At 40.5% G+C, this 14,522-nt stretch overlaps 1 protein-coding gene across 1 annotated transcript in view; it reads right to left on the reverse strand.

The window, feature by feature from the left end:
• Positions 1–14,522, reverse strand: part of LOC133269126 (protein kinase C-binding protein NELL1-like) — a gene marked incomplete at its 3' end in the record, with an annotated part of 178,911 nt that overhangs the window by 135,990 nt on the left and 28,399 nt on the right. The window contains exon 4 of the mRNA XM_061453083.1: positions 636–806. Coding sequence (XP_061309067.1) covers positions 636–806 — 171 coding nt within the window. The remainder of the gene's footprint in view (positions 1–635; positions 807–14,522) is intronic.

Consider the following 14,522-nt stretch of genomic DNA (forward strand, 5'->3'; position numbering starts at 1 on the left):
GAAGACAGATTCTGGGTTTACTGCTTTTTATTTCTTAAAATCCTGACAATATGCACCTTGCAGGCTTCTCAACTTTTAAAAGGAAAAAAAGTGCAATGACAGCATAACACCCTTCAGAAAAGAAAAAGCACCAGCTCTAGACATGCAGAAAGAAGCTTTCAGGTTTTCTCAGAAGTCTCCAAGTGGGGCAGCAGGTAGAAAACCAACAGGGTGAACTGGTTGATTATGCAAAATAGAATTAATATGCCTTTGACACATCTACGTATTCTTCAAGTTTGCAGGTAGACCAAGAGAAGCAGTTCACAACAGACCAGGCTACACACCAGTCTATAACACTTCAATGCAATCACAGTTAAACATAACATCAGCTGGTGCCTAAAACACAGAGATGCATTTAATACTCCCCAGTTGGCAATCAGCCTTTTCCACATGTGTTCATAATCACAATGAATTGTTTCATAGGAATGCTTTGCTTTCCTTTTCTTCTCCCATGGCAGTTCACTGTGCTTTTTAAGTTGGATATTTAAAAAAAAAGAAAAAATACTAGTAACCACTCTCCTTTTCCAATTTTATTTCTATGTGTAAGTAAGGAACATTTTTCAAAGAAATATAAATTACTGAACACATTTTCTTACCTGTTGCAGTCCACGTGGAGCAGAAGGTGGGATGCACTCAGCGACACAGCAATCTTATGCCACTGTCCATCTGCCAGACGGTATGGGAACACCTCTGTTCTGGACTTCCCATTAAACCTGTAGTGATATCTAATCTCATCCCGCAGGCCACTGCTCTCTAGTTCAAAATAGCTGTATTGAAAACAAAATCAAGAGTCAGCTCTGGTTTTAGTTCATTCATTGCTTCTCTCACTTTCTTCTTAATTCACAGACTTTTTAAAGCAAGCACTACATGGAAGGTCAGAATCTGAAGAGGTTACTCAGCATGGAGTAGCTAGTTCATTTTTTAAGAGCTAGAGAGACAAGACTACACATTCTATTCTATGATTCAGTGTATTACAAAAACAGCAATACCATTTATGCAAAAAGAGCTTCAAAACACCATTTGGTAGTCCTGGAAATTGAGGTCCTCTTTTTACCCACAGTACAGGTTCATAATACAAAACAGTAACTCCACCACCAGAATGTTTTGTATGAACGCAGGATTTGTAAGAAATGTGAAACTAAAGAACTGTGCATTACCAAGGAACAAATAAAAAGCCATTAAGGTAAGAAACCACCAAGTCATCATCACATTTGTATTCACTATTTGCAAATCCACTTCGTAAAAAACTGCTTACTTTTAGCACTCCCATGAATGCAATTGTGCTTTGAATCATCTGCTGACTTTTATTGTTTCAGCTGTAATTATTCAGCTTTGCAAGGGAACGAAAGCTCCTGGCTGGATTAGGTGTCTCAACAACCAAATCATCAAACCCTTCAGGCAGTTGTCACAGTCATAGGAGAGCTCCAACTACTGCTAGTAACTGGATCCATGACAATGAGGAAAGCCACTTCTTCTAAGGTGAACTGAGCCCTTCCAGATGGTAGCACATTGACAGTGTACACAGTGAAGCCTTCTCTTGGGCTTCAGATCACACACGGTATTTACAGCATATCGAATCAAGGCTCTCTTTTACCTGCTCAGATGAAGCCCTGGATAAAGGAGGAAGGAGATGCAGACCTTTCGAGCAGAAATAACTCTACAACTAAGTGCAGATGTTAAGTTGTCCAGCTAGTCCCTGCCCCCATCCAGCTCCATAATGCCTCTGCAGCATCCTGTTTTTCCCAACTGGGCAACACCAATTTAACATGGTACTTGAAATATTTAAAGATGGGTGCTAGTTTAGCCAGGGGGGGAAAGGAGGTGAATGACAGTAATGCAATCCACTTTCAAAAAAATAAATCCAAAAATACTAAGCATCCAGGTGCCCATTTTCATTTTAGCACAAACCTTTTATGCTGCTTGCCTCTACGCAGACTTCAATAGCCAGTGTGCACAAGCATTAACAAAGGGCTGTGCACTTCATCAAGAACAGCTCTTACCATTAAAGTGGAGGCTTTTTAGAATGTAACTGAAATACAAAGTTTCTGGGGAGGAACTTATAAGAAAAAACACCAGCTGGGAAGACCTGCAAAAGATCACAACAGACTGGGAAGAGGAACACCAAGACAACAAATCTTGAGCAAAAGAGGAACTCAAACCCTCCACCAGCCTAGCAGTGCCTTGCCATTGCATTCTGCCTGCCAGTACCCTGCCACTGCATTTTTCATGGAAGGTCTCAGCATTATCAGGTCACCCAAATCAAAGACTCAAGTGACAAAGTAAAAAACACAGACAGATAAAGGCAAAACCAAAACTGAATGAAAACACAGCATGCATAGGTGTAAATAAATAAGAAAGGCTGGTGCTGTGAAGGAACTGTCCTGTGTCATGCACGTAAAGGCATGTGGAGGGCAGAGAAACAGGAGCTTTCTAAACAGTAAAGCAGAATATTGATTACTTACCACCACCACCCCCCATTAAAGTAACTATATTACATTCATAAGAAAACTGAAAAGGATTTTTTTTTTTATTTTATTTTGAAGCTCAGTAACAGCAGAGCCAATATCAAGAAGATGATCCTGCTGGTATTTCCAAGCCAGCAAAGGACTATGATAAGTACTGTCAGTCATGTCATATTTACAAAGTTCAATGTTTCGTAATTGCCATCAAATTCAAGAGACTTTTATTAAAGAGACTTTCTTGCTCAGATAAGCAGCAGCGAGGCAGAAACCTTAAGGAAAAGAAAATGAGGGAGAGATACATAACATTCTACTACCTTTCCCGCCTACAAGGTATGTGTATAAATATATTACATGGTTGATTTTAGAAGTTGAAAAGCCTGAGATCAAGACAAGCTCCTGCTGCAGGAAGCACAGGGCTTCCTGCAGTCCTCCATAATCTCTGCTAGCTGATGGGATCGGGTAATCACCTACACACGCTGGCTGGTTTGTTAATCAAATGGCAAGAGTACAGAACTGAAAGGTCAGTCAGATCCTGCACTTTATCACAGCTGTGCTCTATTATTTGAGCAGCACAGGGAATTGCAAGGCAACAGAGTTTCTCATCTGATGAGCTTCAGTGTCAATAGTTACTTCAGGGCTAAAAACAGCTTCCTGCTTAGGCACCAAGTTTGTTGGCATTCTCCTGACTAATTTATATAATAGACAATTAACACTTACTGTAATAACCAGTTTTAACATTTTTATGCACGTACAACTAATGCACTGTGAAGTGCTGCCAGACTGTATAAACCACCATGTTACCTCCCCTGTGACAGGGAAGGAGGCTGATAGCACACAATTTCTGCACCTCTTTTCCACCACCCTTCAACAAGCACAAACCAGCAGCAGTTACACTCAGATAAACATCAGTAAACAGCAGTCAACAAAATCCCAACAGCAGAAAACAGGAGGTAGAGCTACATAACATCGGCTGAATTAGCCCAAGGTGTCTCTATCTCAAAGCAAGGTAAAGCAACACTCTTGACTGATTTTTAGGTCCTTTAAGATGCACAAATTCACATTGAGATCTTTACTACACCATGTTCACAGGCCAAAAGATGCAGTTGTCTTTTCTTTACCCTAATACAAGTCATGCACAAATAGCTTGTTCAATAGCAAACATTGCTTTTCCTTTCCTCCTCTCACCAGACACCGTTAAGAAAGCCTCTTCAAAAGCAATGACATAAATGCCATCCACTCCTGGAAATAAATACCCCTGCTCTGTGCTCGAGTTCTAATCTGCAAATGTGGACTAGAAAAAAAATGAGAGGAAAAACATAAGCTTAGGCAAGAAATGATCAACCTGTGAGAAAATAATTAGTAAAGCCAGAGAAAATAAATGGAATTTTTTGTTTTGTTTCTGTTTGCAGCCCAGAGCCCCTCCACGTGCTGCACTGCATCCCCAGAGCATGAGCAGCAGGTCAAGGGAAGGGATTCTCCCCCTCTACTGCACTCTGGAGAGACCCCCCTGCTGCAGTCCTGCATCCAGCTCTGGGGCAACAACACAAGAGTGACGTGGAGCTGCTGGAAAAAGTCCAGAGGAGGCCACAGAGATGCTGTGAGGGCTGGAGCAGCTCTGCTCTGGAGAGAGGCTGAGAGAGCTGGGCTTGTTCAGCCTGGACAAGAGAAGGCTCCTTAAGGGGGGACCTTAGAGGAGCTCCCAGTGCCTAAAGGGGCTACAAGAAATCTGGAGAGGGGCTTTGGACAAGGGCCTGTAGGGACAGGACAAGGGGAATGGCTTTAACCTGACAGAGGGGAGAGGGAGATGAGCTCTTAGGAAGAAGTTCTTCCCTGTGAGAGTGGTGAGGCACAGGCACAGGTTGCCCAGAGAAGCTGTGACTGCCCCATGCCTGGCAGTGTTCGAGGCCAGGTTAGATGGGGCTTTGAGCAACCTGGTCTAGTGGAAGGTGTCCCTGCATGTGGCAGGGGGTTGGAACTGGATGAACTTTAAGGTCCCTTCCAAGCCAAACTATTCCACGATTCTTTAATATCTATCTCATCTTTGACTTTAAATGCCATTGCACAAGTTTTTGTTGACTGTAAACCAACACGTAAACACCAGGGGGATGTTAACAAACAAGCATATAAGAGTCAAGAAACTGAACTAATCTCTATGAGGTAGGTACTTCCCAATGTTTTGCGAGGAACAACACTGCAACAGAACTAGTCTGGGTTCCTGAAAGGACTACAGCATCCAGGACTGTCTGAATAAAGGTATCATCAGTACGCAAACATGAACTTTCAATGTTGCCATGAGATCCATATTAAAAGCCTAAGTGAGACCCCCAAGTATTACAACTAGTTCTGCTTCTGCATCGTAGAATCTCTTGTGTTAGAAAATACTTTCAAGATCATCAACTGTGAATCATCTTACATATTCTTTGAAGTTAGAATCAAATTCTTCCTTTCATCAAAACCCCACATTCTATAGATATTGCAAGCAAATATTTGAAATTCTCAACAGTAAAAATCTGTAAATACCTTTTACATTAAAGTTTATCCAAAAAAAGCCAAGTTTCCAGATAGTCATCGCCTTGATACACTAACAGGAACTTTATTTCTGTAAATACCAGACTCCTAATGCATGTGCATAAAGCCTCATATCTATTTGCTGCACTAGTTAGCCCCCCTGCTACCCTCCTCAAGACCTTTTTCCAGAAGAGTTCAGAAAGTAATCTGCTTGTCAACTTGTTAGCATGAAGTGATGGTTTCTTGTTTTAGCTGGTATTTCTCAATGAGTATTTCTTTTCTTTTGATACATTTTTTAACGAGGTGTAATCAAAAGTAACGTATTTTGACAGATTAAGTTCTCAGAACATACATATCAAGAAAGCTCACTGGCTAGGGACCAGCAACACAATCTGACCTTGGCTGAAATGTTGCCGCTACTCCAATTGCCATATTTGCTAAGCATGTATGCTACTTCTGGCTTCTTTTATACAATTATACAATTCAAATGCTTTTTCTAGATCTGTCTACAGCTTCTCATTCAAATCCCAGTGCGTAAGAGAAAAACATGCTGCTAAATTCAGTGTTATTTTATGCACATCACAGAAGCTAGGATTCTAAGATCATGCAATGCACTTTACAGAAGGACAATATTATTCCACAATCAATTCTAAATGCTTGACAACACTTTCCGATAACTTTTGCAACCCCTTGTACCTCACACACAAATATTGTTATGAGAGGATAAAGCCTGACGCAGGGATGTTTAATACTTTCTCTCCTCCTTCCTTCTTTTATTCACAACTGTAGTGAATATTTAAGTTGGAAACAGCTGCTGTGGATGTAATGACCAACAAAAATGGAAAAGTTATTATCAACATAAAATAAGAACATGTAAGACACCTGAAGCAGAAAAAGCAAAGTATTTTTATAAGGTGAAATGGCTTAATCCACCATTTACATTAAAGACACATATTTACCTATTCATCTTATCACCACAGCAGTGATCTTAACCTGTGACAAACATCACCATGTTTCATTTAAAGATTTTACTGCTGTCAGGTTGTAGAAGTGGCCAAAGGAGGGAGGGCTCTCAGACTATAAGTAAGATAAAACCCCAAGAAAAGGACTGGGATACGAGTCCTCTTGCATATCCTCAGTGTACACAGCATTTCTTTATTTCCTAGATCTTTACAAAGCTAATACCTACCCTAAGACACTAAAACATCCCACAGTGAAGACAGGGCACCATCTGGTAAGCACAATACTGATTAAATGCTCCAACACAAGCTCTAAGAACTAAAGCAAAGCTACTTTTTGCATTCAATTCTGGCAATCTTCCCCTTTATCATGTTAACATAAATAAAGTAGAGCTCTCACTCTGACTTTACAACTTCCATCAGCCATGATCAAGTGCCAAATGAAGCCCTACAGCTTCTTTCAAGCAGCAGCACCAACACTTAGAGCAGATGCTCTTAGAGCTACTGAACAGATGTCCCAGGGCAAGGCAGCAGGCACAGATGGCATCCCTGTGAATGTGTACAAACTTGGGGTGCCAGCTAGTCAAAACAGTTGTGCATCTGCTTAACACTGTGTGGGAGAAGGTCACTAAACCCCAGGACTTCAAAGATAGGAGCACCATTCATCCTGCACATGTCGCAGCAAAATTACGATGTCAGGACTCTCAACTGCTGGATTATATATATATAATTATATATATTAAATATATATAATTATTTAGACACACATATATAGATTTTCACTGCTATAATAAGAAACATGCTGCTAATGAACAGGAGCTCCTGGAAAGTTCTGTCAGTGTGGTCATTGCACAATTTTTTATATTTTTTTACAGCAAAGCAAATTCAAGGAAGATTCATAGACCAGCCCATGCATCTGCTAGAAGTTCAGGAAGCTGCTGCACGAATTTGCCTGTTTGGACATGTTTGTGCACATCGTTTTTTCATTTCACAACGGCACCATGCCAAGAAGAATATCAGAACACTTAATGATGTTTAATGATAAAAATGGCTTCAGTCAAGACTGTGCTCTAGCATCTTTGCAGAAACACTTCTAGATGTGTTTAGAGACAAACAGCCAAAGAATCTGCATCCATTAGCACACAGATTTCAGGATTTTTGATCTACAGAGATCCTGTGATGAATCACAGATCATGACACTTTTAGCCTTGCACTGTTCCTCACCACTGCTGCAGCCCATGCACACAGTGGTACACACAACCATGTTTATACCTTAGTTGTACTGCCAAGTGGCTCAGCATAGACAGCAACATAGAAGCAACTGAGATCTTGTTCTAATGCTCTTCAGTGGAAACCAAGTCATGCCAAGAGCAGGCACTCTTATCTTGCAGGTCAACTGAGCACTCTACCCTGCAGGTCAACCGGGTACCCTATCCTGCAGGTCAACCGACAGGCATAAGTCTGAGACCACTGCCCCGTCAATGAAGCCATATAGAGCAAAAACAGTGGCTCTGAAACAGGAGATATATCTCCTCAAACAAAAGTAAACACTCACATTGTAGTTGTTACCATGGTTATGCAAGGATGCAAAACTAGAACAAGTTACAGCTGTTAAGGCAAATATTTCAGTCACTTCCACAGGCACTGTTCTCATACCCCAGTTCCTAACAAGTGCCAGGGTAAGATCCCAACCTCTGAAGCATTACACCCTGTGAAACACTTGATTTTGAATAAATGCTCTTATTTAAGTGTACAGATATAGTCCTCCACTACATATGCATACTTACAAAGCTACTTTTCACAGCTACTTTCAATACAGACAGATTGAGAGGCTGCACAGCAAAGCCATACATGGCAAGTCTTCACTGATGCAGCATTAAAGACTTACTGCTGTGGCAGAGATTACGTACTGATATCATCAAAGCTCATGAACAAAATCAGACTGACATCAGGTAGCACAAAAGGTCTCGTGAGTAGAAGGAGGATCATCTGTGACAACGAAGGTGTCTCACTGAAAGAAGAGATTAACTTTCTACAAAAGAAAATGCAAAAGCTGAATCCCACACATTGTACAAAATAAGATTCTATAATCACTTACCTCCTATACAAGCAAATCCCAAAATAAGCTGAAACTTAATAACAAATTCTTTCAAACTCTTAAGCAAAAGTCTGAAAGTTCAACTTCACTGTGCTGTTCGCTACCTAAACAGGAGTCTTTCAAACACTTATATCCTTTCATTTCAAACAAAAGGAACTAACTCCATTCAATTAAACAACTTCATTTTTCCATTCAGACCACTTTGAAAACAACAGGAATCATGTTATGGCAGCCTAGCTTGAAATACTTGGTAACAAAAACACCCACACTGCCATTTTCCATAATAAAACATTTTGTCTTTTGTTCTACGTATCTTCTACATGGCAGCTGGGCATGCAAGCTGCAAGGCATTAAGCATTTACGATGCATTTCTGTACCTGCAACTAGGCAAAGGTCATCCAAATACAAATTTACTTTCTTCTTTTTTCATCTATGATATAAAGAAAAAAAGTAACCCCAATGTTTGCCTGCAAGCTAAAAGACAGCTGGAGTCAGAGCTTGTATAAAGCAGCTACTCATTTTCATAGCATGAGTTGCGAGGATTGACCCTAAGCATTTTTTGTTTCCATTTCATGTGTCTTAAAAAAAAAAAAAAAAATCTATCTTCACTGTGGAAACTACGTGCCTACTCTCTGAAAAAGACCTGCTCTCTTTCTTATTCATAGTAAACCAAGTAGGTATTACCACGTTGCCCCTAAAAAATAGTACAGCATCTTAGCAGGCTCCAAAGCTAGCACAGCAGGGCAGAAAAGAGTCTATCAATTGAAGTAAGGTAAAGTCATGGCTCCTTAGGTGCTACCTCTAAAAAAGACCAAAAAAATCCTCACAACAAACAAAACACCAACAGTAAACCCCATGCTGTCCTCTAACACACATAGATACAAAGACATGAACCGAGACATCACTACTAACCGTTGGTATCTGCAAGAAGTGGCCAAATAACAGGAGAAATCTGATTTTATTCCCTGACAAGACATAGAGGGAGGTTGATCACACAGTAAGGGATGCAGGCTGGTATAACCACTCCTGAAAGAGATGTCATCCCTCTCCTGCCTGCTTATTCCTACCTCATTTTTTTGCCTCAGATCCAGCCATTCGGTCAGATCCAGACATTCCAAGTATGTCAACCCAGTGAACTTAGTCTGGCATAAAAGTAAACTGACAAGAGAAAATAATCATTTCTTTATGTACCACCATTCCAAAACCAAGTCACCTTGTATTCACACAGTCACCTTATACTCACACTATCACTGTAACTCTAGCAAGGAATGCAAGGCACTGTTACACTCTGAAGTAGTCACTGTACGGCTCATCACCCACAACCCTTGGCCAAAGGTTAGTTTCTGCAGTGCCCCATTTGCAGCCCGCAAAGCAGTTGTATCTGAGGATTTTCCAAGTGTGAGATATCAATCTTTCAAAGCTAACCTGGAACTCCGAGCTGTCATTAGCTCTGGGATCACTGTGGGTATGCAGAAGCCTGGAGCTGCCAGCATGACCACAGAAGTCCCAGCAGAACTGTAACCAAAGCAGAGCATAGCCCCCATCTACTCCCTCCCTTACACTTATCATTGCAGCAAGAGCTCAGGACATCCCCAAATCCCCAATCTCTAAATACCAGACTGCAATAAAACAAAAGAGGATAATACAATATTCTAAACTAATGACGTCCAACATGAAACAAGGGGGCACAAAATCACAAAATGGAATATAGAAACCTTTAGAATTAAGTAATGTTAAGTTTGATGGCTTTGTAACAGTAGCAATGGAAAATTACTGAGATGCATGATACATAGAGAAAAAAAATAGAGTACAGCTAGAGAACATACTGAGAATTCTCACAAGATGAATTGTTATAGTTGACATAGTTTAAGAAAAACAGTCTAGAAGAACAGGACACAGGGATAAGGAATATCTGGGAACCACAGGTGTCCAGGATGGGCTACAGTTAAACTAACTGAAAAGTAGGAGGATAGGAGGATTATTATGTCTCTGGTGCTAACGAACCAATTAAACTGGTATGAGCATCTACTGCGCATGCTTCAAAGGTGGCCAGAAGTAATGAAGACTGTTGGAAGAAGTAAACGACCCTCAGAGACCACCACCACAATTCTGTACGCATGCAGGGAACTTTCTGGAAAACGATGTAATCCATACGTAGCCTCATGAATATGTATGTATGCCCCGCGGCTATAAAAGGACGGCATGTGTGGCAATGGGGAGACACACTTTAGGAGGAGCTATCCCCCGTGTCTCCCGACGCCCCAATAAAGAATACCTGCTTGTCAGCTTGAAAACTTTGTTGGCAAGTTTGTTCCTGGAGTTTTCTCCGAATCAAACACCTGAGTCAAACTACAGAATTTGAAAACAAATTACCCTAATTGCTGTGCCCTTACAAGGGTCTTCTCTCAACTTCAGCAGCTTTTCAGTCATTTCTTATGACAAATTCCACACATTTCTTTCAGATTCCCAGCAAAAAATCTCTTCCTTTCTGCTCTCTCAAGGCCCAGCCACACATCTGCTTGTCGCTGCTCTCTGTACACCCACAGCCTCCACCTGCCCTGTGGATCAACTCCTTCCCTCACCGCTGCCATCTGAGCACTGGCACCTTTCCACAGCTGGCAGTGATGAGAGCAGGCACTGCCATCCTCCTCCCATTCAGAAGGCTGTACCTGGGGCAAGGAAAACACACAGTCATCCTTACTGGACTGCAAATACCACCCAAAAACCAGTCACATGACCTAGCAAAATGTCCAACTAAGCAAGCGACCATTTACAGATAATAATGTCTTATTAACTAGGAGAGTTGTGTTCATAATGAGCAGCTTACATTTAGCAGACAGTTGCATTCAGTGTAAGTCTGAGACATTTCCCTGCTTTGCCTGTATCAAACACTCATCAAACAACCAAACAGAATAACGCAGTATGCTGGAGAGGACTCCTAGGGGATTCACCCGTCATGCTCCTGGCTGACCACAACATTCCTGCACTGTCCAAATTCAGCTTTAAAGAGTTTCAAACTGTCAGCCATTCTGCTCGAACCAGCAGCAAGGTCCAATCAATGTGTTTCAACAGCTGGTTATCAGCAGCATGTTAATGCTCCAGAGAGACAACAATTGTCAGCCTGGTGCACATAAAACACCTGCTCACAGCAGGGAGCCACGAGATGGAAGGTAGCTCCTCAAGCTGTAACTCTTCTTTCACAGCACTTAAATCAGGGGAAGATGTATGGAACGTAATAGTTCTTCCTCACTTTCCTCTTTTGCATACTTTAACCTCAAGCAGGGAAGCACGTGGACCCACTTCTATTTGCACTTGCATCTCTAAAGACCTTTATGGAAAGAAAAAAATACTGGAAGAAACAAAGCTCACCTGCTTGTCCTACTATTAAAAACAAAGCCATGTAGATGTGTCCCATATTTCCCATCATCGCATTCAGAGGGATGAAAATAAGGGTGGATCACAAAATCATAGACAGGTTTGGGTTGGAAAGGACCCCAAGATCACCTAGTTCCAACCTCCTGCCATGGGGAGGAACGCCTCACACTAGACCATGTCGCCCAAGGATCTTAATATTCTCTGTACAGCTTTGCAGTTAAGCAATTCTACCTATAAATATTAATGAAGATCTGACCTTTAGCCTAAAAGAAAAAGGTTAATGGATACATTTGAAGAGTTTTTTCTTCCCTTTTTGAATATTAGGCATCTTGGAATCCAATATACATCCACAAATCTTGCAGAGAATAATCTGCAAGAGTAGAACCAATCTTTTAGGTGTACAACTAGGGTCAGAGGTCACCTGCATGGGTTTCTTTCCATTCATTAGGTTTCAGAGTTTAAACTACCTTGTTACCCTTTTGTGGTTTTAATCAAACATATTACAGCCTGATAGCCTACCAACTGTTCCTGGTGAACAGACAGCTTTCCATCTACTCCTCAGCAGAACCCAGAAGCTGTTCATGGGGTCACTGGGAGGGAAGTGTTCAACAGTGTACTACAGTCTCCTGTCTGGTTCCTCTCCCCAGACAAAATTGACTTGCTAGGAATAAAAATCTTTCAGCATTAGCCTGACATATTTATCAGAAACCTCCAGTATATTTATATCAACGCAGCCTGCTGCTACATAGCAAAGGGCCAAGTTCTCCACACAATAAATCCATTTCACTACAGCAGTACAATTATCTTACAAGTTTCCAAAGATTTGGCATGGCATCAATTTTCTGAAGTTCAGGTCCTAGACAGAGCTTATTAGCATAAAACCAAAGAGAAAAAGAAAACTTAATAAAAGTAAAGAGTTTAGTGCTCCGTTTAAGAAAATCTCAGAAACATGAATCTTATGACTCACTCTATAGTTCTATCCTAGTGGGATCTCTCATTTTGAAACTATTTAGAAAGAATGACAATACATGGATAGAAAGTTAGTACTAATAAACATGAAGCAAACAGAAGACAGACACCGGATGGCAACAAAATAGTAGGGAGGGAGAAACAACTTGGCATTTTACAAAAGAGGTAGTTTTTCATCCTGCCTCTTCAGTAACCAGTAACAGAAGCAACAACTCCTTTGGGAATGCACACAAGGAGACATTGAGGAGAAGGTCAATAAGGACATTGTCCTATTTTTATGGGTAATTCCTGGGTAATGGCTCTGCTTACTAGTTTAGTTCTGCATGTTCTGCATTAAAATGCTCAATTTCTCTGCACAAAAATACACTGAACATTAACAAGGAAATCCTTTGGAGAGCAGCCTGTAATGGAACAAGTAAACACCCAACAGGTTACTATCCAAAAATCAAGGGGAATTTTGCCAGATGAAAGACTAGAAAGCACGATCGAGGATTATTAAGTCCCACATCAGTACCAGATGATGCTTGGAGACACACTGCTGGTTATGTGTAACATACCTAAAAGATGGCTTTTAAATTGTGCCCCGGGGTAGTCAGGAAATCATAGTCAGCTCCTTCAGTGAAAGCCAGTATTTCAAAGAACGTTAGTCTGGGTACCTGAACATCCATGACAGATTTCTCCACATGCTGATCTTGGCCAACAGTGGGAGGGAACCATTTATGTACCTCCAACCCAGAGAGCTGCACAAGGGCAATGCTGACTCCATCTAGTTTATGTCCTTGGGCTTTGGACCATGCAAGGTCAGAGCAGGTAAGGAGCAAGGAGACAGCTTTAGATGAAATTGTATTAAATCACTATTGAAATAAGGATTCGTTATGTTTGGGATTTTACGTATTTTTATGTCCTTTTCTTGGTGGTCTGAAGAGCCAAGACTGTGAGCAGAATAGCTCACAAAGACCTTTTAGGAAGAACTGGCTAGAGTAATTCTCCAGTAAAGAAACTATGTTCCACCTTCTTCATCCCCAAGTAACATGTTTGTCCATCCTGTATTATGCTTTGCTGTCTTTCACTTAGAGTTAAAAATTATCATTTCAGATTTACCACTATATTCCAGATAACTACGTACACAGTCTGCACATCCTAACCGCTGAATTACCATCAGTCTCTGTTAATTAAGCTTCCCATTTTCCAAATTGTATTCTAATACATTTGGATCATGAAAACAAAATCTTTATAATTAAGTTGATTCAACAAGACAAAATATTAACAAAGATGCATTTATCATCATTGTAGTATAAATCCTGTACATCATATGATGATATAAATTAACAACAAATCTCTAATTGTTGCAAACTATCCATTTATACAACAAAACAGCATATCTGAATTACTGATTTCAAGAAAAGTGGTATTCATCTGTATTTTAACACCTTTAGTTTGAGAGCTCCATGCTATTAATGGAAAATAAAATCCTGCTAAAACTTCTAGAGAAATGAAATATAAGCCAAGCATTTCATGCATGGTGATCATCTCTACTACTCACATCATGCAAAACTGCCTTTTGAACTAGTTACGCTCACATAGGTCACTTGAAATATGTATGTGTGTGTGTGTATGAGTACACACACCTTTTTGTTTGCTTGGAATGAAACCTATTTGTCAACTATCAAAACTGCACAACAAAAAACCCATGTCTCATAAAGATATGAACTACTGTACCAACAGGTAACATGGCTTTTATTCAGGTGTTGCTGACCCTCTGAATGTTCTGAAGCCTCAAAGTTTATCCACTTTTGGGATGCTGATAAGTTAAAAAACATTATGTCCTTAACTACAAAAGATCCTATTTTGTGCATGAGGAAAGAGTTCTTGGCTTTTTCACAGTCAAATACTATACTGGTTAGGTATAAAAAGGTAATAAATGTACCTTTATATTTATTCCCATATGTCTAAATCATGCTGAAACATAATGATGTTTATTACCATTATCTTTGCATTGTCTGCTTTCATATCCAGCCATAACTTAAAACAGACTTCCCCATGCCAAAGGCCTGCACGCATCTCAACTCAGGTGCAAAGCTAAAGACTCCAGTGACCTAAGCAGTTACAGTA

This window comes from Pezoporus flaviventris, unplaced genomic scaffold, assembly GCF_033815535.1.
Source record: "Pezoporus flaviventris isolate CSIRO_AGI_PZ_B2104156 unplaced genomic scaffold, CSIRO_AGI_Pfla_v1 ptg000014l, whole genome shotgun sequence".
Lineage (NCBI taxonomy): Eukaryota > Metazoa > Chordata > Aves > Psittaciformes > Psittacidae > Pezoporus > Pezoporus flaviventris.